Source organism: Neodiprion lecontei, chromosome 2 (genome assembly GCF_021901455.1).
Source record: "Neodiprion lecontei isolate iyNeoLeco1 chromosome 2, iyNeoLeco1.1, whole genome shotgun sequence".
In the NCBI taxonomy this organism is placed as follows: Eukaryota; Metazoa; Arthropoda; class Insecta; order Hymenoptera; family Diprionidae; genus Neodiprion; species Neodiprion lecontei.
This window is the reverse complement of record NC_060261.1, coordinates 830,110-843,813: the sequence shown is the minus strand read 5'-3', so window position 1 is coordinate 843,813 and position 13,704 is coordinate 830,110. Positions and strand designations below refer to the sequence as shown.

General features: G+C 39.8%; 1 protein-coding gene across 3 annotated transcripts in view; it reads left to right on the top strand.

Moving 5' to 3' along the window:
• The window catches only part of LOC107220428 (titin), a 67,029-nt gene that overhangs the window by 43,892 nt on the left and 9,433 nt on the right, over positions 1 to 13,704 (top strand). For all 3 annotated transcript variants that reach the window (XM_046732918.1, XM_046732919.1, XM_046732917.1), the window contains 2 exons: positions 296 to 321; positions 2,669 to 13,682. In XM_046732918.1, coding sequence (XP_046588874.1) covers positions 296 to 321; positions 2,669 to 13,682 — 11,040 coding nt within the window. The remainder of the gene's footprint in view (positions 1 to 295; positions 322 to 2,668; positions 13,683 to 13,704) is intronic.

The window sequence follows — 13,704 nt, the reverse complement described above, 5'->3', positions numbered from 1 at the left end:
TAGGTATACTAGCCACTTTAAAAAATTTCAACTAAGGTTTGCAATGATTGTGGACAACGTACTTTCGGCGATTCTCGGTACATTTTCTCTGCGGTTACAAGTCAAATTTACTATAATGCTGTTGTGCTTTACACTATCCGAAAACAACATTCTTCAAAGATAATTGTTCATTAATGAAAAAAACGTATGTAGTATAATCATGAAAACATCCCGAATATTTAATGCTGAGTATTTCAACAGCAATTCACGGTTACGAGATATCATGTAATAATAATTGATGGTTGATGTTTTTCAGGTGAATCTGAGGAAGTTCTTCGTAAGGTAAGTCTGCCAATTTAGAGGTAAGAAAAGCCCTAGGGGTATAAGTATGGTGAATCTGCCCCCGAAAGATATTCAAATGACACTTAGAAGGATTCGTAGGTACCAATCAAATAATAAGATCCTGAAATTTTCAGATCCTTAACTCAATTGGTTTTTGAGAATAATCAAAACAGGTAAAAACAGAAAAAATCTTTCTTCTCAGGATTGACTGAACCAATTGATTCAAATTTTTAACATGCCTTGTGGACTGATAATAGCTTCTAGAAAAACATTAAAAACTGTACAGCTTGATAAGATCCTTCAAAAAAATTGTTTTGTTTGTAATTTCCAATTTTGACCATGATACAATTTTGGCACAGTTATGAAACTATTATTTTTTCAAACCTTATCCATTTACCTACAACACTGCGGTATTTCAAAATTTTTAAAAAAGGTACGCTATAGTAGAAAAAAATAAAAACCACTTTTCGGCCCAAATATTGAATTTATTTATATGTTTTGAGCTTTAACTTTGTTATTTTAACGCCTATTCATAGAATTAATTATTTCATACTCAAAACATTGAGAATTTTTTTTTTTTGCCAAAGTCAAAAATGACAAAAGATAAATATTAATAATCTGTAAGTAATTTCAACGAATATATCTAGGAACAACGTTTTATTATGAAATTCGATTATTTATATATTTTTACTAACCTGAAACCTTAATATAATTAACAATTATCGATTTTGAGTTATTCGAGCGTCAGTGTCTCTCATTGTTGATAGCAAATTCTGCAACTCAATTACGTTTTCCCATTTCAAGCTCGTTAAGAGATGAGGTTTCTCATCTGACACATGATAATTGTCCATTTTGTCTAGTAATGTAGAATCACATTTAACAGTGAAGTTTTCCATCATATTAGTTACTTCTGAACATGAAATTGTAGTCCAATTAGAATAAACTCTTATTCTTCATAAAAATGTTTATTTATTAAATGACCCCAATAGCATCAATTTCCATCCGAAATGTAAACTCGCCGTTTAATGAATGATTGCATTCGAGCGTATTGAGGAATCATTGTTACATCATCAGTACTATGAGAAAGACAACAGCACTTATGAGTTGAAATAGTTCTTTTGATTGGTACTTCAATATACTCTGCACTCTTGGCTGTAGATGTGATGTTCGCTCTTAAAGACGGATCATCCGAACTTGATCGAGATAATGTTATCTGTGACAAACTGGACTCTGTCTTGTCTAATATTTCACTGACAGCTGATTCCAATTCATCTACAAAACACGATCCACTCGCAACAGAATCAATTTTCCTTTTTTTTGTACAACTCCAATCGACAATTGCGACAGACGGTATCTCCAGTAGAAAAAACAAAATGAAATGTGTTTGAAAACTCAAAAATGTCTTGATCTGTTAATAAGCGTTTAGGAGTACCAGTAACTTTTTTTAACAATTTAGAGCAAATGCAACATTTTTCATTTATTGTCTTTGATTAAGAAATCTTATTAGCTTAATGAAATAAATATATATATATGTTATCTCACTGAGCATTGACTTTCCAAAATTTTCAAAAGTTGTATTTCTTTCAATCATTTCTCAATAATCACTCAAGCTCGATAATTGTTAATTATATCTATGTTTCAAATTAGTGAAAATATATGAATAATCGAATTTTATAATAAAAAGCTGTTCTTAGAAACATTTGTTGAAATTACTTACTCATTATTATTATTTGTCTGTTGTAGATTTTGACTTTGGAAAAAAAATAATTGTTGGTTTGAGGATGAAATAATTGACTCTACGAATGGGCGTTAAAATAACAAAGTTAAAGCTCAAAACATATAAATAAATTCATTGTTTGGACCAAAAAGTGGTTCTTATTTTTTTCTACTACAGCGTACCATTTTTAAAAATTTTGAAATACCGCGGTGTTGTAGGTAGATGGATAAGGTTTGAAAAAATAATAGTTTCATAACTGTGCCAAAATTGTATCATGATTAAAATTGGAAATTAGCGACAAAACAATTTTTTTTAAGGATCTTATCAAGCTGTACAGTTTTTAATGTTTTTCTAGAAGCTATTATCAGTCCACAAGGCATGTTGAAAATTTGAATCAATTGGTTCAGTCAATCCTGAGAAAAAAGATTTTTTCTGTTTTTACATGTTTTGATTATTCTCAAAAACCAATTGAGTTAAGGATCTGAAAATTTCAGGATCTTATTATTTGATTGGTACCTACGAATCCTTCTAAGTGTCATTTGAATATCTTTGGAGGGCAGATTCACCATACTTATACCCCTAGGGCCTTTGCAACAATTCAGGAAAATAACGGAAAGTCATATTACACAGATGGAAGTACTTGTTACTAAGGACGAAGAAATCGTTGAGATCATTGAAACTCCAAAAAAGAAAACGATCAAAAAAAGGAAGAAACCAATTCAAGATGATGCTCCTGAAGAGGTAGTTGAAGAGGTGATTGAGAAACCAATAGAGGAAACCACGTTTATGGAAGAACAACAAATTGTGGAAATCATAGAAACCCCAACAAGAAAGGTTATCAAGAAGAAAAAGGCTATTATCCGAGACGATGGCGTTCCAGATGAAGTCGTTGAAGAAATCGTTATCGAGAAACCTGCCGAAGAAAAGGCAAAACCGATTGTCGAAGATGAGGAAACGGTCCAAATCACAGAAGTGGATGTAAAGAAGGCACCAAAGAAAAAGCCAACCAAAAAGACGGTTGTTGAAGAAGAGGAGATTATTGAAACGATTGAAACTCCAACGACGAAAACAATCAAAAAGAAGAAGAAGCCAACCAAGGAAGGTGCGCCTGAAGAAGTTATTGAAGAAATCATTGAAAAACCAGTCGAAGAGACAACAGTGATGGAGGAACAACAAATCGTGGAAATCATAGAGACCCCAACAAGAAAGGTTATCAAGAAGAAAAAGGCTATTATCCGAGACGATGGCGTTCCAGATGAAGTCGTTGAAGAAATCGTTATCGAGAAACCTGCCGAAGAAAAGGCAAAACCGATTGTCGAAGATGAGGAAACCGTCCAAATCACAGAAGTGGATGTAAAGAAGGCACCGAAGAAAAAGCCAACCAAAAAGACGGTTGTTGAAGAAGAGGAGATTATTGAAACGATTGAAACTCCAACAACGAAAACAATCAAAAAGAAGAAGAAGCCAACCAAGGAAGGTGCGCCTGAAGAAGTTATTGAAGAAGTCATTGAAAAACCAGTCGAAGAGACAACAGTGATGGAGGAACAACAAATCGTGGAAATCATAGAGACCCCAACAAGAAAGGTTATCAAGAAGAAAAAGGCTCTTATCCGAGACGATGGCGTTCCAGATGAAGTCGTTGAAGAAATCGTTATCGAGAAACCTGCCGAAGAAAAGGCAAAACCGATTGTCGAAGATGAGGAAACGGTCCAAATCACAGAAGTGGATGTAAAGAAGGCACCGAAGAAAAAGCCAACCAAAAAGACGGTTATTGAAGAAGAGGAGATTATTGAAACGATTGAAACTCCAACAACGAAAACAATCAAAAAGAAGAAGAAGCCAACCAAGGAAGGTGCGCCTGAAGAAGTTGTTGAAGAAGTCATTGAAAAACCAGTCGAAGAGACAACAGTGATGGAGGAACAACAAATCGTGGAAATCATAGAGACCCCAACAAGAAAGGTTATCAAGAAGAAAAAGGCTATTATCCGAGACGATGGCGTTCCAGATGAAGTCGTTGAAGAAATCGTTATCGAGAAACCTGCCGAAGAAAAGGCAAAACCGATTGTCGAAGATGAGGAAACGGTCCAAATCACAGAAGTGGATGTAAAGAAGGCACCAAAGAAAAAGCCAACCAAAAAGACGGTTGTTGAAGAAGAGGAGATTATTGAAACGATTGAAACTCCAACAACGAAAACAATCAAAAAGAAGAAGAAGCCAACCAAGGAAGGTGCGCCTGAAGAAGTTATTGAAGAAGTCATTGAAAAACCAGTCGAAGAGACAACAGTGATGGAGGAACAACAAATCGTGGAAATCAGAGAGACCCCAACAAGAAAGGTTATCAAGAAGAAAAAGGCTATTATCCGAGACGATGGCGTTCCAGATGAAGTCGTTGAAGAAATCGTTATCGAGAAACCTGCCGAAGAAAAGGCAAAACCGATTGTCGAAGATGAGGAAACGGTCCAAATCACAGAAGTGGATGTAAAGAAGGCACCAAAGAAAAAGCCAACCAAAAAGACGGTTGTTGAAGAAGAGGAGATTATTGAAACGATTGAAACTCCAACAACGAAAACAATCAAAAAGAAGAAGAAGCCAACCAAGGAAGGTGCGCCTGAAGAAGTTATTGAAGAAGTCATTGAAAAACCAGTCGAAGAGACAACAGTGATGGAGGAACAACAAATCGTGGAAATCAGAGAGACCCCAACAAGAAAGGTTATCAAGAAGAAAAAGGCTATTATCCGAGACGATGGCGTTCCAGATGAAGTCGTTGAAGAAATCGTTATCGAGAAACCTGCCGAAGAAAAGGCAAAACCGATTGTCGAAGATGAGGAAACGGTCCAAATCACAGAAGTGGATGTAAAGAAGGCACCAAAGAAAAAGCCAACCAAAAAGACGGTTGTTGAAGAAGAGGAGATTATTGAAACGATTGAAACTCCAACAACGAAAACAATCAAAAAGAAGAAGAAGCCAACCAAGGAAGGTGCGCCTGAAGAAGTTATTGAAGAAGTCATTGAAAAACCAGTCGAAGAGACAACAGTGATGGAGGAACAACAAATCGTGGAAATCAGAGAGACCCCAACAAGAAAGGTTATCAAGAAGAAAAAGGCTATTATCCGAGACGATGGCGTTCCAGATGAAGTCGTTGAAGAAATCGTTATCGAGAAACCTGCCGAAGAAAAGGCAAAACCGATTGTCGAAGATGAGGAAACGGTCCAAATCACAGAAGTGGATGTAAAGAAGGCACCAAAGAAAAAGCCAACCAAAAAGACGGTTGTTGAAGAAGAGGAGATTATTGAAACGATTGAAACTCCAACAACGAAAACAATCAAAAAGAAGAAGAAGCCAACCAAGGAAGGTGCGCCTGAAGAAGTTATTGAAGAAGTCATTGAAAAACCAGTCGAAGAGACAACAGTGATGGAGGAACAACAAATCGTGGAAATCAGAGAGACCCCAACAAGAAAGGTTATCAAGAAGAAAAAGGCTATTATCCGAGACGATGGCGTTCCAGATGAAGTCGTTGAAGAAATCGTTATCGAGAAACCTGCCGAAGAAAAGGCAAAACCGATTATCGAAGATGAGGAAACCGTCCAAATCACAGAAGTGGATGTAAAGAAGGCACCAAAGAAAAAGCCAACCAAAAAGACGGTTGTTGAAGAAGAGGAGATTATTGAAACGATTGAAACTCCAACGACGAAAACAATCAAAAAGAAGAAGAAGCCAACCAAGGAAGGTGCGCCTGAAGAAGTTATTGAAGAAATCATTGAAAAACCAGTCGAAGAGACAACAGTGATGGAGGAACAACAAATCGTGGAAATCATAGAGACCCCAACAAGAAAGGTTATCAAGAAGAAAAAGGCTATTATCCGAGACGATGGCGTTCCAGATGAAGTCGTTGAAGAAATCGTTATCGAGAAACCTGCCGAAGAAAAGGCAAAACCGATTGTCGAAGATGAGGAAACCGTCCAAATCACAGAAGTGGATGTAAAGAAGGCACCAAAGAAAAAGCCAACCAAAAAGACGGTTGTTGAAGAAGAGGAGATTATTGAAACGATTGAAACTCCAACGACGAAAACAATCAAAAAGAAGAAGAAGCCAACCAAGGAAGGTGCGCCTGAAGAAGTTATTGAAGAAATCATTGAAAAACCAGTCGAAGAGACAACAGTGATGGAGGAACAACAAATCGTGGAAATCATAGAGACCCCAACAAGAAAGGTTATCAAGAAGAAAAAGGCTATTATCCGAGACGATGGCGTTCCAGATGAAGTCGTTGAAAAAATCGTTATCGAGAAACCTGCCGAAGAAAAGGCAAAACCGATTGTCGAAGATGAGGAAACCGTCCAAATCACAGAAGTGGATGTAAAGAAGGCACCAAAGAAAAAGCCAACCAAAAAGACGGTTGTTGAAGAAGAGGAGATTATTGAAACGATTGAAACTCCAACGACGAAAACAATCAAAAAGAAGAAGAAGCCAACCAAGGAAGGTGCGCCTGAAGAAGTTATTGAAGAAATCATTGAAAAACCAGTCGAAGAGACAACAGTGATGGAGGAACAACAAATTGTGGAAATCATAGAGACCCCAACAAGAAAGGTTATCAAGAAGAAAAAGGCTATTATCCGAGACGATGGCGTTCCAGATGAAGTCGTTGAAGAAATTGTTATCGAGAAACCCGCCGAAGAAAAGGCGAAGCCTGCTGTCGAAGATGAGAGAACCGTCCAAACTACAGAAGTAGAAGCGATAAGAGTTCCTGATAAAAAGAAGAAGCCAACAACCTCTAAGGAAAAGCAGCCTTCAGAAGTTGCTGAAGATATGATTCTCGAAGAGCCGTGCAGAGAGAAAGCTATACACGATATTCTTCCGAAAGAAAGTATCGAGACAACTGAAGTCGTCCTTGGGACGTCTACGCAAGAATTACCTGAAGACGAAAAACCGAGTCAAGAAGCAGCCTTTCCAGTTGAAGTTCAGCCCGATAAGATCACAATCACTAAAGTTCCTGTCAGAAAAGCGTCCAAGAAAACGAAGAAGCCTAAAGCGTCTGAAGTGGAGCAGCCTGTTGAAGTTGTTGAGGACGTTACAACTGAAAAACCAACGGAAGAACAAGCTACGGAAGATATTCTCCCGAAAGAAAGTATCGAAACAACTGAGATTATTCTGGGAACGTCTACTCAAGAATTACCCGAGGATGAAAAACCGAACCAAGAAACAGCAATTCCAGTTGAAAGCCAGCCTGATGAGGTCAAGATCACTGAAGTTCCTGTCAGAAAAGCGTCTAAGAAAACGAAGAAACCTAAAATTTCAGCGGTAGAGCAGCCTGTTGAAGTTGTTGAGGGCATTACAACTGAAAAGCCGACCGAAGAACAAGCTACGGGAGATATGCTCCCGAAAGAGAGTATCGAAACAACTGAGATCATCCTGGGAACGTCTATTCAAGAATTACCCGAGGATGAACAACCGAGCCATGAAACAGCTATGCCAGTTGAAGAACAGCCTGATAAGGTCAAGATCACTGAGGTCCCTGTCAAGAAAGCGCCCAAGAAAACGAAGAAACCTAAAACTTCAAAGATAGAGCAGCCTGTTGAAGTTGTTGAGGGCATTACAACTGAAAAGCCGACCGAAGAACAAGCTACGGAAGATATGGTTCCAAAAGAGAGTATCGAAACAACTGAGATTATTCTGGGAACGTCTACTCAAGAATTACCCAAGGGTGAAACACCGACCCATGAAACAGCCATATCAGTTGAAGAACAGCCTGATAAGGTCAATATCACTGAGATCCTTATCAAGAAAGCGCCCAAGAAAACGAAGAAAGCTAAAGCATCGGAGATGGAGCAGAATGCTGAAGTTGTTGAGGGCATCACAACTGAAAAGCCAACTGAAGAACAAGCTACGGAAGATATTCTCCCGAAAGAAAGTATCGAAACAACTGAGGTTATTCTGGGAACGTCCACTCAAGAATTACCCGAGGACGAAAAACTGAGCCAAGAAACAGCTCTCCCAGTTGAAGAACAGCCCGATGAGGTCAAGATCACTGAAGTTCTTGTCAACAAAGCGCTCAAGAAAACAAAGAAACCTAAAGCATCGGAGATAGAGCAGCCTGTTGAAATTGTTGAGGGCATCACAACTGAAAAGCCAACTGAAGAACAAGCTACGGAAAATATGCTTCCGAAAGAGAGTATCGAAACAACTGAGGTTATTCTGGGAACGTCTACTCAAGAATTACCCGAGGACGAAAAACTGAGCCAAGAAACAGCCATACCAGTTGAAGAACAGCCCGATGAGGTCAAGATCACTGAAGTTCCCATCAGAAAAGCGCCCAAGAAAACGAAAAAGCCTCAAGCGGCAGAAGTGGAGCAGTCTGCTGAAGTTGTTGAGGATGTTACAACTGAAAAGCCACCGGAAGAACAAGCTACGGAAGATATTTTCTCCACAGAAAGTATTGAAACAACTGAGGTTATTCTGGGATCGTCTACTCAAGATCTACCCACGGACGAAAAACCGAGCCAAGAAACAGCTATGCCAATTGAAGAACAGCCTGATAAGGTCAAAATCACTGAAGTCCCTGTTAAGAAAGCGCCCAAGAAAACGAAGAAACCTAAAGCATCGGAGATGGAGCAGCCTGCTGAAGTTGTTGAGAGTATTACAACTGAAAAACCGACTGAAGAACAAGCTACGGAAAATATTGTTCCCAAAGAGAGTATTGAGACAACTGAGGTTATTCTTGGAACGTCAGCACAAGAATTGTTTGAAGACAAGAAACCTGATCAAGAAATAGCGGTGCCAGTTGAAGAGCAGCCTAATAGAGTAGAAGTTGTCGAAGCGGTTATTTCAAAAGCAACTGTGACGAAGGAAGACAACAGAAAGGCTACTGACAGGGAACAAAAGTCTTCTGAAGCGCCCGTTACGGAAAAACCAGACAAACTTCATGGTGAAGAAATTATCAAGCCTTCTGAAGAACTTCCGACTAAAAAAGTATTGAAAAAGAAAAAGAAGAAAACATCTCCAAAGAAAGAGGATGTTGAATGGGTTGAACCAGAACCATACGAAAGACCAGTTCTCGAGCCAATGCCGGAAAAGATTCAGTGGGAGCCCAGATCAAAAACTGAAAGAAAAACTCAGCTTCCAAAGCTACAAAAATTAGTGCCGCAAAAAATCGAACGAACTCAAGTAAACCAACCAACGAAATTGAAATTTTCACAACCAGAAGATGAACAGCCCCAATTCGCAACAATTAAATTAAAAAAGGCAGCAATACCCAAAAAGAAGGAATCAAAGGGCGTGGTGATTCCAAAAATACTTCTTCGTAGTCGAATTACTTTTATAGATGATTATCCGCCCCAATTACAAAAACCAAAAATAGATACCTTCGAAGAAAATCCAGTTCAATGTGGAATTCTGTCCAGAAATACGAAAGAGGCACTTAGAGTGTTAAAAACAAAACAAAAGAAAGTGAAATTCACAGAAAAAAACGAGATAGACCTCGAGAGATTAGATCAGGAATTTGAAGAATTGAAAAAAGTTCCGTTAGAAGAGATTGAGGATAAATCTATCTACGAACGTCAACCAAAGAAACCAAAGGAAAAGTCAGAAGAGCCTCAACCACTACGTGTCGGTAAGGGTCAAATTTTGACATCAGAAGAACCAGAAATCGACGAAATAAAATTGAAGCAGATACCAGAAAAAATTGTTGAAGATACCAAAGAAATAAAGAAAGAGCCTCTTAAAGAGAAACCTACAGAAAGAATAATTCGGGAGGAAACAACTGAACCGCATACGACATTAGAACATGACGATTTCAATCCACTCGATTTCGAGCACCCACTGATCGAAAAATATGTTTCTGACGAAATTGAACACCCTGCAAAACCTAAGCCCGAACCTGAAAAAACGCAGCATCCAAAACGAAAGAAAACGAAACCAGATCAAGATACTGAACAGATTCCTTTAATAAAAGGAAAACCCAAATCCGATACCCCAGAGGAAGAACCAGATGTTACATTTAGAATACCAGCCTCTGATAAGCCTGAAGACGAACCAGAAACCATCAAGTTGAAGGGCTGGCTGAAAAACAAACCTGATACGGAAGATGTAGAAGGGCTCCCAGATGATACGGCTGAACCAGCGAAGAAGCATCCAGTAGATGATTTCGAAGAATCGACTAAAAAGAAAAAAATTTCAAAGAAGTCAAAGCCTGCACCCACTACTACCCCAGAAAAACCTGAAGAGCCTGAAAAAGAAATAACGTCAAATGAAACACCTCAAGAAAAGCCTGTCGAAGGTGAGACTAAAATAGAAGCACCAGTTGAGAAACTTGTTTCAGAACAAATAAAAGAGGGAAAGCCTGAAGAAATTTCGTCAGAAGCAACTCTGCCAAAAAAACTGAAAAAGAAATCTGTGGAGGAAGAAACTCAGGAAGAGGTGACGGTCAAGCAACCCGTTCCAGAGGATGTGAAACAAGAAGAACCTGAAGAAATTTCGCACCAAGTCACTCTAAAGAAGAAGCCGAAGAAAAAACCTATCGAAGAAGAGGCTGCCGACGAAGTGACGATCAAGAAGTCTGTGCCAGAAGACGCGAAACAGGAAGCACCTGAAGAAGTTTCGCAAGAGGTAACTCTGAAGAAAAAGCCCAAGAAAAAAGTTGTAGAAGACGAGGCCAGTGACGAAGTGACGATCAAGAAACCTGCCCCAGAGGATGTGAAACAAGAAGAACCTGAAGAAGTTTCGCAGCAAGTCACTCTAAAGAAGAAGCCGAAGAAAAAACCTATCGAAGAAGAGGCTGCCGACGAAGTGACGATCAAAAAGCCTATGCCAGAGGATGTGAAACAAGAAGAACCTGAAGAAGTTTCGCAAGAGGTAACTCTGAAGAAAAAGCCCAAGAAAAAAGCTGTAGAAGACGAGGCCAGTGACGAAGTGACGATCAAGAAACCTGCCCCAGAGGATGTGAAACAAGAAGAACCTGAAGAAGTTTCGCAGCAAGTCACTCTAAAGAAGAAGCCGAAGAAAAAACCTATCGAAGAAGAGGCTGCTGACGAAGTGACGATCAAGAAGCTTGAGCCAGAGGATGTGAAACAGGAAGAACCTCAAAAAGTTTCGCAGGAGGTAACTCTGAAGAAGAAGCCAAAGAAAAAACCTATCGAAGAAGAGGCCAGTGACGAAGTGACGATCAAGAAACCTATGCCAGAGGATGTGAAACAAGAAGAACCTGAAGAAGTTTTGCAGCAAGTAACTCTAAAGAAGAAGCCGAAGAAAAAACCTATCGAAGAAGAGGCTGCCGACGAAGTGACGATCAAGAAGCCTGTGCCAGAAGACGCGAAACAGGAAGCACCTGAAGAAGTTTCGCAAGAGGTAACTCTGAAGAAAAAGCCCAAGAAAAAAGTTGTAGAAGACGAGGCCAGTGACGAAGTGACGATCAAGAAACCTGCCCCAGAGGATGTGAAACAAGAAGAACTTGAAGAAGTTTCGCAGCAAGTCACTCTAAAGAAGAAGCCGAAGAAAAAACCTATCGAAGAAGAGGCTGCCGACGAAGTGACGATCAAAAAGCCTGTGCCAGAAGACGCGAAACAGGAAGCACCTGAAGAAGTTTCGCAAGAGGTATCTCTGAAGAAGAAGCCAAAGAAAAAACCTATCGAAGAAGAGGCCAGTGACGAAGTGACGATCAAGAAACCTGCCCCAGAGGATGTGAAACAAGAAGAACCTGAAGAAGTTTCGCAGCAAGTCACTCTAAAGAAGAAGCCGAAGAAAAAACCTATCGAAGAAGAGGCTGCCGACGAACTGACGATCAAGAAGCCTGTGCCAGAAGACGCGAAACAGGAAGCACCTGAAGAAGTTTCGCAAGAGGTAACTCTGAAGAAAAAGCCCAAGAAAAAAGCTGTAGAAGACGAGGCCAGTGACGAAGTGACGATCAAGAAACCTGCCCCAGAGGATGTGAAACAAGAAGAACCTGGAGAAGTTTCGCAGCAAGTCACTCTAAAGAAGAAGCCGAAGAAAAAACCTATCGAAGAAGAGGCTGCCGACGAACTGACGATCAAGAAGCCTGTGCCAGAAGACGCGAAACAGGAAGCACCTGAAGAAGTTTCGCAAGAGGTAACTCTGAAGAAAAAGCCCAAGAAAAAAGCTGTAGAAGACGAGGCCAGTGACGAAGTGACGATCAAGAAACCTGCCCCAGAGGATGTGAAACAAGAAGAACCTGGAGAAGTTTCGCAGCAAATCACTCTAAAGAAGAAGCCGAAGAAAAAACCTATCGAAGAAGAGGCTGCCGACGAAGTGACGATCAAAAAGCCTGTGCCAGAGGATGTGAAACAAGAAGAACCTGAAGAAGTTTCGCAGCAAGTCACTCTAAAGAAGAAGCCGAAGAAAAAACCTATCGAAGAAGAGGCTGCCGACGAAGTGACGATCAAAAAGCCTATGCCAGAGGATGTGAAACAAGAAGAACCTGAAGAAGTTTCGCAAGAGGTAACTCTGAAGAAAAAGCCCAAGAAAAAAGCTGTAGAAGACGAGGCCAGTGACGAAGTGACGATCAAGAAACCTGCCCCAGAGGATGTGAAAGAAGAAGAACCTGAAGAAGTTTCGCAGCAAGTCACTCTAAAGAAGAAGCCGAAGAAAAAACCTATCGAAGAAGAGGCTGCCGACGAAGTGACGATCAAGAAGCCTGTGCCAGAAGACGCGAAACAGGAAGAACCTGAAGAAGTTTCGCAAGAGGTAACTCTGAAGAAAAAGCCCAAGAAAAAAGCTGTAGAAGAAGAGGCCACAGACGAAGTAACGATCAAGAAGCGTGCTCCAAATGATGTAAAACAAGAAGAACCTGAAGAAGTTTCGCAGCAGGTGACTTTGAAGAAGAAGCCGAAGAAAAAACCTGTGGAAGAAGAGGCCAGTGATGAAGTAACGATCAAGAAGCTTGTACCAGAGGATGTGAAACAAAAAGAACCCGAAGAAGTCACGCAGTACGTAACTCTCAAGAAACCTAAGAAGAAAGCTATCGAAGAAGAGGCCGAAGAGTTGACTATACAAAAACTTGAAGAAATTGAAGACATACAAGACGAAGAAGTTGTTGAAGAATTTACTATACAAAGACGGCCGCCTAAAACCATACCGAAACCTATCGAAGAAATATATGAAGATGTTACGTTACGTAAGCTCAGGCCAAAGCGAAAACTCAGACCAGATGTTAAGGAGGTAACTGAAGTCGAGAATGTTACCTTCAGACCTCGAACTACAAAGACAAAAGAGGACGTTGAACAAGAATTCAAAATCTCTCTAAACACCTACGAGGAAGAAGACATCACAATGTCTGGGAAAGTTCGTCTAAAACCAAAACAACGACCACTCACATATTCCGAAGAAGCGGGTGAAGAGACGATTCGGATTATGCAAGAAATCGAAGATGACGGCGGGCCGATTATTGAGGAGATTATTGACGATAGTGAGGAAGAAGTCAAAGATGAGTACAGTATAGAAGAACTCGACGTTGATGAATTCAACTTACCTCTGAAGCGCAAAACCAAGAAAAAACATAGGCCTTATTCTGTTGAAGAAATTGAAGAGAATGACGTAAATCTAAAATTGAAACGTGATCGAAAATACTCGTATGAGGAAACAGACGAATCATTAGCTTTGAAACTGAAGCCAAGAAGACGTGTATCCACTTACGACGAAGGTTTGAACAATTTAATAGCTCT